At 40.8% G+C, this 13,012-nt stretch overlaps 1 protein-coding gene across 1 annotated transcript in view; it reads right to left on the bottom strand.

Moving 5' to 3' along the window:
- Positions 1 to 13,012, bottom strand: part of LOC132397689 (receptor-type tyrosine-protein phosphatase R-like) — a 271,111-nt gene that overhangs the window by 178,651 nt on the left and 79,448 nt on the right. Inside the window, exon 6 of the mRNA XM_059976458.1 lies at positions 10,709 to 10,971. Coding sequence (XP_059832441.1) covers positions 10,709 to 10,971 — 263 coding nt within the window. The remainder of the gene's footprint in view (positions 1 to 10,708; positions 10,972 to 13,012) is intronic.

Raw genomic sequence — 13,012 nt, 5'->3', positions numbered from 1 at the left:
TATCATTCAGAGTTTGAGGGGATTGGGGATGTTGGCAAAGACACTCGAAAATTTCTACAGATGTTCCATGGAAAGCATTGTAACTGGCTGCACCACCGTCTGGTGTACAGGGCCACTGCACAGGATCCAATGAAATAGGTTGCAGTCATAATAAGCTCAGTCATCTCCATCATGGGCACTAGCCTCCCCAGTATCAAGGACATCTTCAAGGAGTCATTCCTCAAACAGCTGGCATCCATCATTTAGGACTCCATCTCCCAGGACATGCCCTCTTCTCATTACTACCATCAGGGAGGAGATATGGGAGCCTGAAGGCACACACTCAATGATTCAGGAACAGCTTCTTCCCCTCTGCCATCCAATTACTGAATGGACATTGGACCCATGAACACTACCTCATTACTTTTTTTTTACTACTTATTTAATTTACATACTTTAAATTATGGGAACGCAGAGCTCAGGTTACAGAGAGGATCTTAGCAAATGGCTCGAGATGCCGAGGGTGGGGAATGCTTCATCTAATTCACGTGCTTTCAATTCATTATAAAGTTTATGAATTTTTGGACTTTCCATCTCAAACAGAGCCAATAATTTTATTATACCTGTTTCTAAAAGTAGAAGTCCACAAGATAAACAATATCCCTCAGACTACTGATATCTTACAGACAGTTTCTTATTGCTGTGTCATTGTTATCTTGCATATAAAAGAAAACCATATTCACTGGCTGATTACAAAACCCAACGAAAGAATGGATTTACTTTGATCTAGTGCTCCTCACAGTATCACAATATCCCAAATTGCTTTTACCCAGTGAGGTTTCTTTTTTAAATACAGCCATCATTGTTGATATAGGAAATGTAACAGGCAAATTTTTACTGTGCAAATTGATGACAAAAGGTAATCAATCTCAGATTTCAAAGGTACGTTTATTATCAAAGTATGTTTGCAGTATATAGCCCTGAGATTTGTCTTCCCTGCGGACAGTCATGAAACAAAGGAAAAAAACCATGGAACCTGTTCAAAGAGAAACATCAAACCCCCAGTGCACAAAAAGGGACCAAGTCACGGAAATGGCAAAAAAGTGAGAAACAAAGAATATAAAATATCAAACCACAAAGTCATTGAAAAGAGTCTGGACGTGTTCAGTTCAGTTCAGTTCTATCTAGTACTGTGTCATTTGTTATCTGCAGGCTGTAGGGGCTTCCTACCCCAATCAAAAATCTCCTAAATTATAAGTTCTGACTAAAGCAAAGAATTTCACTTCTCCGCTGCCTGCAGAAAGCATGATATAGAATGTTCTAACTTGAGCCAAGTTTCACCGCAATGAGCCATAAAATTTTAATAATTACAGGCTGGAAAGGAAAATTCTTCTGGCAGGGAACATCTGGTGTCTGAAACTCACATTAGAGAAAATTCACCTTCAAATATGCACAATATTGGGGTCTGAAGATGTAAAATACAACCAGTTAAGTCTAAAGTAATAGTGAGGCCAATGGCTCTCATGACATTTCAGGCAAAAGCAGATGTACTCATCACTGTACTAATTCTGAAACAATTATATTTTTCGCATGGTTGTATTTTACTGATATCCTATGTGTGTTTGCTATCCTTGGTGTGCAAAGACTAGGCCTCAAGCCGTGGTGTTGCCTGTTTACAGCCACCAGGAGAGAGGCTCTCCACCGGGGGGGGGGGGGGGGGGGGGGGTGGGGGGCAGGATGGAGCGGCATCCAGGCTGGAGTCAGTGCTGCCCCCCAGTGTTTGCTCAGCAGAAGGCAAGCTGTATTGTGGTCAACGACAGACTTCTGCAGAATTTATGGCTCAGGTCTGGATTTCTTTTGGGTTGTTTTATCTTACAAATATCTTTATGTGCTTCCAATCTATGAGTGCTTTGTACTGTGTGTGATTGTTGTCAGTGTTTTGTACCGTGACCCCAGAGTAATGCTGTCTCCTTTGGCTGTACTCATGGGTATTCATGTATGGTTGAATTGAATTGAATTTTCAATGCCTCTTTGGGATAGGGTTTCACCCTTCTAGGCTTCCATTCTCCACCTTCTGTAAATTCCAACTGGTGGAAAATTTGAAGATATCCACTCTCAAAGGGTAGTAATGAACCAGATTCATTTCTATGACAGCTTTGAAATCATCAAACTGCTCTTCTGTAAATTTGAGATTGTTCACTGATTTTAAATTCCATTGGCGTTGGTATTGGTTTATTATTGTCATATGTACCGAGATAGAGTGAAAACCATGCTGTTCATACAGATCAAATCATTACACAGTGCATTGAGCTAGACACAGGTGTTCCCAAACTGGGGTCCATGGACCCCTTGCTTAATGGTACTGGTCCATGGCATAAAAAAGGTTGGGAACCCCTGAGCTAGAACAAGGTAAACAATCACAATGCAGAATAAAGTGTAAAAGCTATCAAAAATGTGCAGTGCAGGTAAAGGATAAAGTGCAAGGTCATAAAGAGTTAGATTGTGAGGCTAAGAGTCTTTCCTTGTGGCTATGATGGCATTTGAGCTTGGGTCTAGTTAATCTAATTAATCCAGCCCTCCGGGTTATCAGTCTAATAATTTAGTTACTGTATTGCATTTATACTTTGATATCATACATTTTACACAGTTGCCTTGGCAACTTGCCTAGAAATTAATTTCAATGGAAGGCGATAATTAAAATGTATCTCATGATAGAGAAACAGTTGAAGAAGGCTCCATCATTCCTCAATTGGTATTCATCGTGAAATATAAAGGCCATTATTTTTAAACAAGTTGCCTTCATTATGCAATTTTGGTAAGACAACATCAGGCATAGACTGGTAAATGGCAAGTAGTATTCAGAACATGTCCCTGCCAGGCATTCATTACGTCCAAAAAAAAGCCTTGCAACCTATCTTTGACATTCAATGGTGACATCATTGCCGCATCTCGCATCATTAACATCAACATCCTGAGAATAACCAGAGCTCAGAAATTCAAATACTGTGACTACAGGAACAGGTGAATATCCTATGGCAAGTGATCCACCTCTATGCTTGACCACATTTCCACCCAAATCTAAAGAGAGATTAGCTTTATTTGCCACATGTATATCAAAACATAGAAACAGACAGTAAAGTGTGTTGTTTGTGTCAACAACCAACACAGCCCATAAGTGTTGCCAAGCGCCCAGTGCCAACTTAGCATGCCCGTAACTTACTAACCCTAATTAGTATGTCTTTTAGAATACGGGAGGAAACTGGAGCACCCAGAGGAAACCCATGCGGTCACGGGGAGAATGTACAGTCTCCTTACAGACAGTGGCAGGAACTGAATGCTGATCTTAGCACTGTAAAATGTTAACTGTTACACAGGAGGGTGGTGGTGTAGTGCCATACACAGCAGAACTCGAGGCAAGTGGTCCTGAGTTTGAATCCAGCCGGCTCCTTGTACACTTTCCATCCATGCTGGGTTGTGTGTCAAGCTAGCAAATCGGCCTCATAAAAAAAACCAGACAAAAATGCTAAAGAAACAGCAAGATGGCTGCCTGATGTGCCACAGATTCTGAGAGGAACAGCAATCTGTTACACCACCATGCCACCCTCTTATCAGAAGAAGCGTGGAATCTTCTCCACTTCTCTGATGAGTCCAGCTCCATCAATTTCAAAAAGGCCCAACACCATCCAGGGCAAAGCAACTAGCCTGATTGTCACCTCACCACCTAGAAAGACAAGGACATGGGAACGCCTCCAAGTCACACATCAATCTGACTTGGAAACACAATGCCCTTTGTTAGCTGCTTTTGTGTCCTGGAATGCCCAGCCCTGTGGGAATAGCTGCACCGTGTCAACCATTGGGATTAAGAAGATAGTTCACTACCAACTCCCCAACAGTAATTAGGGATCAGTAATAAATACTGACTTGCCAGTGATGCCCGCTGCTTGTAAGTGAATAAAGGATTTCAGGCCAAGAATAATTGGGACGTGCAGTTGTTTACATTGGAAGCAGTCTGTTAGTTTCTGCTATTAATTGCTATTGTTGTTATCATGTTGTATGTGAGTGTCAACAGTAGCCTCATGTGATATTGCAGTATTGCCAAACAGAAGGAGGGACCGAAGCATAAAATGTCACAATTCTGCATGGAGCAACTTTCTGCAGCTTCTCTCGGTCCTGTGCAGTAGCCGCCCCCACTCCCATTCCAGACGGTGAAGCAGCCATTTAGAATGCTCTCCACAGTACATTTGTGAGTGCCTTTGGGGACATACCAGTTCCCCACAAACTCCTAATGAAATATAACTGTTGTCATTCCTTCTGTACAGCCGCATCAATATGTTGGGCCCAGGATAGATCTTCGGAGATACTGACACCCAGGATCTTGAAATTGCTCACTCTTTCCACTTCTGATCCCTCTATGGGGGACTGGTGTGTGATCCCTCACCTTACCCTTTCTGAAATCAAGAGTTATTTCTGTTTACAGGGTTTAACAAATTAGTCTTTCCTGTAAAAGCAGTGCTCAAAACCCTGCCGTGTCATCTGACTCGTTGTGATGAAATGACCAACTCACTTGCAGCAATTTTCCTGCCAAGCTTCTCCCACCATTGCTTTGCCAAGGTACCCCTCTCAGTCTGCTGGGATTCTGGCAAGCAAATGGGGCAAGAGTGGTAGAATCTGCCCCACATTCTCAACAATGAGAATTTACCACCATTCCAATCCTTCTCAAAGCAGCTTCACATAGTGAATGCATTGAAACTCCTGGCGTTTCGAAGAAAGCAAACCATATGCATTCTGATACAAGACTGTAGATCTGGAAAGCGAACTATTTCAACAAACTGTATACATTCTGATAGAAGACTGTTGGTTTGAAACATCTCTTTAAAGATGCCTCCTGATTTTTAGAGTATTTTTAATTTGTAAATTATATATATGTATAGATGTTGATTCATGATCTGTCAGAAAGCAATAATCCAGGTGGTTCATTTCAACATCCACTGAGTTTGCTTTTGTGCAATGAATTGGACGTTGTATTGAAGCACTATTTCATTACACTGCTAAATGTTCACAGTGTGAGTTGCTAATTAAACATAAGTAGAGGATGTGCTAAGACAATGCAAATTACAAAATGACTGCAAAGCTCTTGATGCATATTTTACAATCATTGACAAGCTAAATAGCTTATCCAGAACACTGCAGGAGACGCTGTCAGAAATGTCATATCAACGGCCCAGCAAAACAGTTACTGAAGAAACTGGATCTGGAAGAGCCAATGCTGGGACTTTGTGGTCAACATTTAATTGGAGATAGAGGAGATTTTAGATACACAGAACTACAGATTGGGAAGACATGGTGGCATAGCATTTAGCGTTACTGTATTACAGTGCTAGCAAACTGGGTTCAGTTCCTCTGCGATCTGTAAGGAGGCTGTTTGTATGTTCTTTCCATGACAGCTTGGGTTTCCTCCGGGTGCACCAGTTTCCTCCCAGACCCCAAGGATTTACAGGTTAGTTTGGTTTATTGATCAAATATGTGTCATTGGGCAGCGTGGGCTCACTGGGCTGGAAAGGCCTTTTACTGCTTTGTTTCTCTAAATTATGGATTGAGAATCTCTGCAGCGATTGCTGTTAGAACTTCTGATTACAAGATATGAGGCTCAGTTGGTCAGGGTCAACCACGGATGCTGCGTATTAGCTGTCTAGATACGCAAACCTGGGCAGTACAATATGGAGGGCAAACTTTAGTCCATGTAGCAAGCTCCTCCTCTTCACACACCTGATGAGCCCAAAGGAACAGCAGAGGCCGATACAGTTTGGCACCAGCAGCATTACAGGAGTTGACAATCAGCATTGAACTCAACATAGGACTACGTTAGGGACATGATCTCCAATTTTTCCCCTCGGGGTTCATTCCCGAACCCTTCCCCATGATTGGGTGTAGCTGCAACACAGTGAAGGTTTGAGATCAGAGTTTTCCTTCTCCTAGATGAGTTGCCAACCACGGCTGATGAGCCTCATCTGCCAGAAGCGACTGGTTTTGAGGCACCAGTAACCTGCCTTGGCCTCTTCTCCTGTCGGTAGAAATGGCTCCGCAATACTTAGTAGTCAAGCCACACATGAAGGTTAGGAGCTGGACTTGGTTGTCGGAGGCTAATACAAGGTGTAAACGAGAGTACAATATACATTTTGGCAAGAAAAATTAAAAGCAGTATATGAACAACATGGTGAGGCATTGCAGAGCTCTGAAAAGCGAGGAGATCAGATATTCCAATGCATGATTTGCAAAAGGCAGGTATGCAGGTGGAGTAATTAATTAAGAAAGCTAATCAATTCGATTGTTTTTTTAAATCTATTTTAACATATTTTTATACATTTTCATTTATTTCTATAGAAATTAACTATGTAAATCGGGATGTTTTGGTTCAGTTATATTAGCTATTGGAGAAACCACATCTGAAGTGCAATACAGGATGTTGTTATGTTGGTTAATGCTTTAGAAGCAGCACAGAGGAGGTTTACTAGATAACACCTGGAAAGTGTGGGTTGTCTGTGAAGGAAGATTGTACATTCTAGGCTTACATCCATTGGAGATTTGAAGAGGAGGAGCTGACTTGATTGGAGCATATGAGATCCTGAATGTTCTTCTCAGTTTGGATGGGAAGTGCACGTTTCCAGTTGTAAAGGCTCTATAACATCATCATTATCAGTATGTGACTTGTCATATTGACATGTGCGATCATGGTCTTTCCATGACTGTGATTGTCCTTGGCAAATTTTTCTACAGAAGTGATTTGCCATTGCCTTCTTCTGGGCAGAGTCTTTACAAGACGGGTGACTCCAGCCATTATCAATACTCTTCAGAGATTGTCTGCCTGGCGTCAGTGGTCGCAGAACCAGGATTTGATGTGCACCAGCTGCTCATCTGACCATCCACCACCTGCTCCCACGGCTTCATGCGACCGTGATCGGGGGTGGGGGCTAAGCAGGTGCTACACCTTGGCCAAGGGTGACCTGCAAGCTAGCAGAGGGAAGGAGCTCCTTACGCCTCACTTGGTAGAGATGTATCTCCACCCCACCACCCATCTATAACATGCAATTAATATGGAAATAAGGCAAAAAAAATCTCTTAGAGAATTGTAAGCCTTTGGAATGCTTTAACTCAAAGTTGATCCTTTGAATATTTCCAAGGCAGAAATGCCCTTGAAAAGCAAGAGGGTGAAGGGTTACCTGGGAATAAAAGGAAGTTCAAAGTTCAACATTTTTTTTTATTATTGAAGTACATATATCTCACCATATATAACCCGAGATTCATTTTCCTATGGGCATACTCAGCAATCTATAGAATTGAACCTATGAGAGGATTAATGAAAGATCAACCAGTGTTCAGAAGACAACAAACTGTGCAAATGAAAATATAAATGAATAGTAATAAATAACAAGAACATGAGATAACAAGATAAAGAGTCCTTAAAGTGAGATCATTGGCTGAGGGAGCATCTCAATGGATGGACAAGAGAGTGTAGTTATCCCCTTAGCTCAAGAGCCTGATGGTTGAGGGGTAGTAACTATTCCTGAACTGGTGGTGTGAGTCCTGAGGCTCTTGTACCTTCTCTACCTGATGGCAGCATCGAGAAAAGAACATGGCTTGGGTGGTGAGGTTCTCTGATGATGGATGCTGCTTTCCTACAACAGCGTTTCATATAGACGCGCTCAATGGTTGGGAGTGTTTATCCGTGACATACTGGGCCAAATCCACTACCTTTTGTAGGATTTTCTGTTCAAAGGCTTTGGTGTTTTGATACCAGGCTGTGATGCAGCCGTTATTAAATGGAGGAGTAGGCTTTATGAGGCTGTGTGATGGAAACGTATTAAAACACAATGAAGATCAATTCTTACAATGCTCTATCCTTTTCCTAACATTTAAGTTATCTTTCAGACTAATGCAAAAAAAAATCATGACCGGATGCTTGTAATATCAAAGTGAAATTTGGATTTTGCAAGACGCCCTTTCAAAGCAACTGTTTGCTCCAGCTATTGTTTCTGCAAATTAGGATTGCAAATTTTTAACATATTTTCTCTTCCTATTTTGCTACTAACTTCCTTTCACAAAAGCTTAAGCAGCTGGAAGATCTGACAGTATTTTAAATTGATGACTGCAGGAACCTTAAATAAAACAAATTAGAATGAAAGCATGAAAGAGTGCAGGAAATGATTTTAGCATCACCACGAAGAACTGTATCGGAAATGCTGACTGCAAAGTTCTTTAAAAATCCTAAACACTGTAAAAGTGGTCTTCCTTTCATTAATGCTTCCACTAAAATATTTACAGTGCAATTTCCATTACCTCCACTCCAGTTATGGTGTGAATAAGAACAAAGCACTGATATACATTTTTACATTACAGAATTGTTTAATATCATAATTCAAAGCAGTTTGCGTTTCCTTCTACCTTAGGCCACAAACTTATCAACTACCCCTGATGAGTTATTAACTGATGAATTATTAACTTCAAACTTTCTGCATAATCACTCAAAGAACTGAACTGCATGTGCATGTAACGAGAGCTGTATAACTCATCTCCTTCTGCCTTAGGCCACAAACTTATCAATCACTCATCTATGGACACTTTCTGGAGGTCCAGGGTCTGTATGCTCCACGACCACTGGACTAAGTGTGTAAATGTAGGAGGGGACTATGTTGAAAAATAAATGTGCTAGGTTTTTTAAACTTACTCCTTCTACCTTAGGCCACAAATTTATCAATCACCCCTCGTATACAAACAGTATGTTAGAAAGACAAAAATAACTGGACTGTACAGGAAAGAGAAGAAGATTAAGAAGTTCAAGTTACAGTTTCAAAGAAAAAAAGAGCACTAATCTGCATGCTGTTGATGAAAAATCTGATAGTGATGAGAGTGACGCAGGATTGTGTAGCCTTGGATTTGCAATGTGAAGATTAACATGAGACCAACAATATGGCTTACACCACAGGAGAACAGCAAATTAATTAAAATGAAACTGGGTGTTCTCTTTGGATGTGGCACATACCCTAGATCCAGCTACTGAGATGTCCGAGATTTACACGTACTGTTCTGTTTGGATGTGGCACATATCCTCGAGCTGCACCAAGTGTCCTTTACTGCCCTTTACAGATGGAGCCAATACTCCAATGTTTGGGTATTTGATTTCTTTTCAGACAATTTGTTATTAGTTCACTTCCCACAAGGTAGTAAACTGTTCACAATTACTTGCAGCTGATGAACTCACTGTCTTGGATTCTGCCACAGTGTTATGATGATCATTTTACTGGTTAATATGCCCAAAAGTCTAAAGAAACAATACTGAAATATCTCATCAAACCAATGGAGAAATTGCAACTCACCGTCTGTAACATTGGCTGCAAATGCCAGATGGTTGAAAACCCATTTGGCAGAATGATGTTCCTCAGGGAAATTGTTCTGCATTTCTTACTTGTGTTGTTGCTGGAAAGCAGCATCCTCATCAGGGACCTCCATCACCCAGGACAGGCTCTCTTCTCACTACTGTCATCAGGGAGGTGGTACAGAAGCCTCAAGACTCACACCACCAGGTTCAGGAACAGTTATTACTCCTCAACTATCAGGCTCAATTGATCACTCAAATTCACCTCCCCCGATTCGGAACAATTCCCACAAGTTATGGACTCAGTTTCAAGGACTTTCCATCTTATGTTCTCAATGCTTATTGCTTATTTACTATTATTTCTTAGTTTGTTTCTTTTTGTATTTGCTCAGTGTGTTGTCATTTGTACACTGGTTGTCCATGCTGTTGTATGTGGTCTTCCATTGATTCTATCATGGTTAATGGAGTTATTGAGTATGCCCACAAGAAAATTAACTACAGGGCTGTAGATGATGACATATATGTACTTTGATAATGAATTTAATTTGAATTTAGGTCTAGCCTCACTGTGAATTCACATTCACATGGTCTAGAAAGCCATTCAATGGTTACTATTATCATCTCAAAAGAAAACAGGGTTGTCAGTAAGTAGTGGTCTTGCCAGCAATTATCAGTATCCCTTAAACAAATTTTATTAAAAGGCCATCCAACCTCCATTTGCATTTTAAGAAGAACAATAGATTGGATGAAAGACATCATCTTCTATGACACCCAATCTACAACACTTTATTTCAGTTCCTAATTGAAATCAAATCTATCAAACTTTTCTGAAAGAAACCTCTAAAACAGGAGTTCTCAACCTCGGATCTGCAGACCCATTGGTCAATGTCATAAAAGGTTGGGAATACCTATTCTAAAAGATGTTCAATAATCAGTTGTAACTGATGTTAACTTCCATATAGTATAAGCTAATTTGTATTTTGGTCCAGTAACACTATGGTTGTTACTGGACTGATGTTTAACATTTAGATTATTGATCCTGAGTCCCACCATAACAGCCAAGAAATTTAAGCTGAAGTACTTAAATCAATCTGGAATTAAAATGCCAGCTTCTGTAATGGTAGTTGCTGGATTGTCACAAAACATCCATCCTTCTTGCTTCTACATTTGTTGTATATTTGACTCAAAAGGTTGACAGTAAAGAACCCTGACATTTGTGGAGTAATGAGGACAGACAAAAATTGTTAGACTTGCCAGTGACATCCAAATCACGTAAATAGATAAAAGCTCTTCTCTGAGTGGGTCATAAAGCAAAGAACAGACTCTCTTCTCATTTTAACAGATTCTGTTTTACTTTACCTTTCCTGGAGACAAGCAGGCTTCATTTTGAATGGCGAGGGACCCGATGCCATGCAGGGTTTGATCTCTGGTGCGGACTGACCCTGTGGATCGATGTTAACGCTCACAGTGCCGGAAATGGGACCAGGCTGCACCATACTGTTTGCAACCTTAACCTCTGGTTGTGGCTGTTGTGCAGGGAGGGAAGCAAGATTGATATGTTGGTGCTGTTGTTTATCCTGGTTGATTTGAAACTGAAGTTTCTCCTTCAACCTGTACAGAAACTGAAAGAAAAAAAAATCCAAATATATCATGTAGTTAAGGAGAAAGGTGTTGAACTGTTGTATGTTCTATGTTCTAGAGATGGTGAAGTGATCAACGTTAATTGTTAAAGGTAACATTAATTAGAGCTGATCTAACTAATCAAATTCATCATGGAGTGGAGATAAGCTGTAATATCAGGATTTTACGACTGGCTGTAATGCAATTATCAATAGCAAATCTATATGTCTGTCATAGATGTAGAGTTATAAAACACAGAAACAGACCCTTTCGCCCAATTTGAACCATCTCCAGTCCCCTTCACCAAAGTCTGGCCCATATCCCGCTAAACTCCACAAACCTGTCCACCCACAGTTCTGTCATATAGGAATTACAATGGAAGAAACTTAGCAGAATGTAATTTGTGGTGTTTAGTGTTAAGTATAGCATGTACCTTTTCCATGTACCTGTCCAGGTGTCTTTTAAATATTGTTAATGTACCTCAACTATTTCTTCTGTTCCTTTCATTTTGATTGCCTTTACACTATATTATTATAATATTACACTTTAACACTAAACACCAAAAATTACACTCAGCTTAGTTTCTTACATTGTAATTTCTATATGGTAAAATTACAAGATGAACAGGATTGAGTAAGAACAACATGAGGCAAGAGAGTGCATCATGATATCGATCACAATGCTGCATACCCAGCCTGCTCTCCAAATACGCATATTCATATACAGTACAATTTCACGCAGAAATGCTGATCGCATTTTGCAATCAGTTTGCAACATCTAATCCATCTACAGAAATAAACGAGTTTCAGTTGTCAAAATTTCTACCTCTTTTTCCTAATTTCTTACTCGTAAAAGATTCCTTAAGGTTGTTGTAGCTGGGGGTGGTAATGGGGACAATGGGGGTGCGTGTCTCAAATAGCCTCTGACAACCAAGTCCTGCTCCTGGTCTTCATGGGTAGCTTAGATACTAAGCCTGGCGAAACCACTTCTACTGACAGGAGAAGGGGCAAAGATGGGTTACTGGCACCTTAAGACCAGTTACTTCATGCAAATTGGCTCATCAGCCATGTTTGGGAGCTCATCTAGGAGAAGGAAAACTCTGATATCAAACCTCCACTGCCTTGCAGCTATACCCACTCATGGAGAGGGTTTTGGGTATAAATTCTGGAGTTGGAGTACCTAAGGCGGTCCTACGTTGAGTTCAAAGCTGCCTGGCAACTCCTGCAATGCTGCTGGTGCCAAATTGTATCAGTCTCTGCCATTCCTTTGGGTTCATCAGATGCATGGAGAGGGGGAGCTTGCTACGTGTGCAGCAGCTTGCTCTCCATATCATAATACCCAGGCTTGCACATCTAGACAGCTAGGACACAACATCCATGGTTGACCCTGACCAACAGTGGCCTCAAAAGCTATCTAAATCTGTTTTTAGATGCTACAATTGCAGGTGAGTGCACAATTTGTAGGGCAAGCTATAAAGGGACCACATTGGTGAAGGCATCACCACCTCCTTGGTGAGTTTTGGTTCACTCAAAGTTTGCACAGCAGGCAGATTAAGTGAAAATCCATTTTAAAAAAACCTGTCAATTCTGGAAATGTAAAACAAAAGCAGGAAATGCTAGAAACTCTTAACAGGTCAGGCTGCTTTGCGGGAAGAAAAACAGAGTCACTGCTTTGAGTCTTCATCAGCTCTGAAGAAACCTTGCAAATTTCTTTCATCTCCTTTTCAGTTTGAACCTGAAATGCTGACTCTGTTTCTCTCCCCACAGGTGCAGCCTGACCAGCTGAGTATTCTCAGCATTTTCTGTCTTTATTTAAGGCAGATTAAGTAATCAGACAGCATGAAAAAGTAGTGCTGCCTAACCAGAGCTCAATACTCCAGTTGATACCATTAGCTAACGTCAAATGGCTGAAAGGCTCCCCTGATGACTACTCAAAAGGAGCATAAACCAATTAACAGCTAGCCTGCAAATTGTTGCTCATGGCTGTTGGGAAATGCTAAGAAAACTCTATAGGGATTGGTGTGGCAGGTGCTGGAGAACTTTC

The sequence above is a fragment of the Hypanus sabinus genome, chromosome 8 (assembly GCF_030144855.1).
Source record: "Hypanus sabinus isolate sHypSab1 chromosome 8, sHypSab1.hap1, whole genome shotgun sequence".
NCBI classification, from domain to species: domain Eukaryota; kingdom Metazoa; phylum Chordata; class Chondrichthyes; order Myliobatiformes; family Dasyatidae; genus Hypanus; species Hypanus sabinus.
The sequence above is the reverse complement of the archived record's forward strand: the minus strand, read 5'-3'. Positions and strand labels throughout refer to the sequence as shown.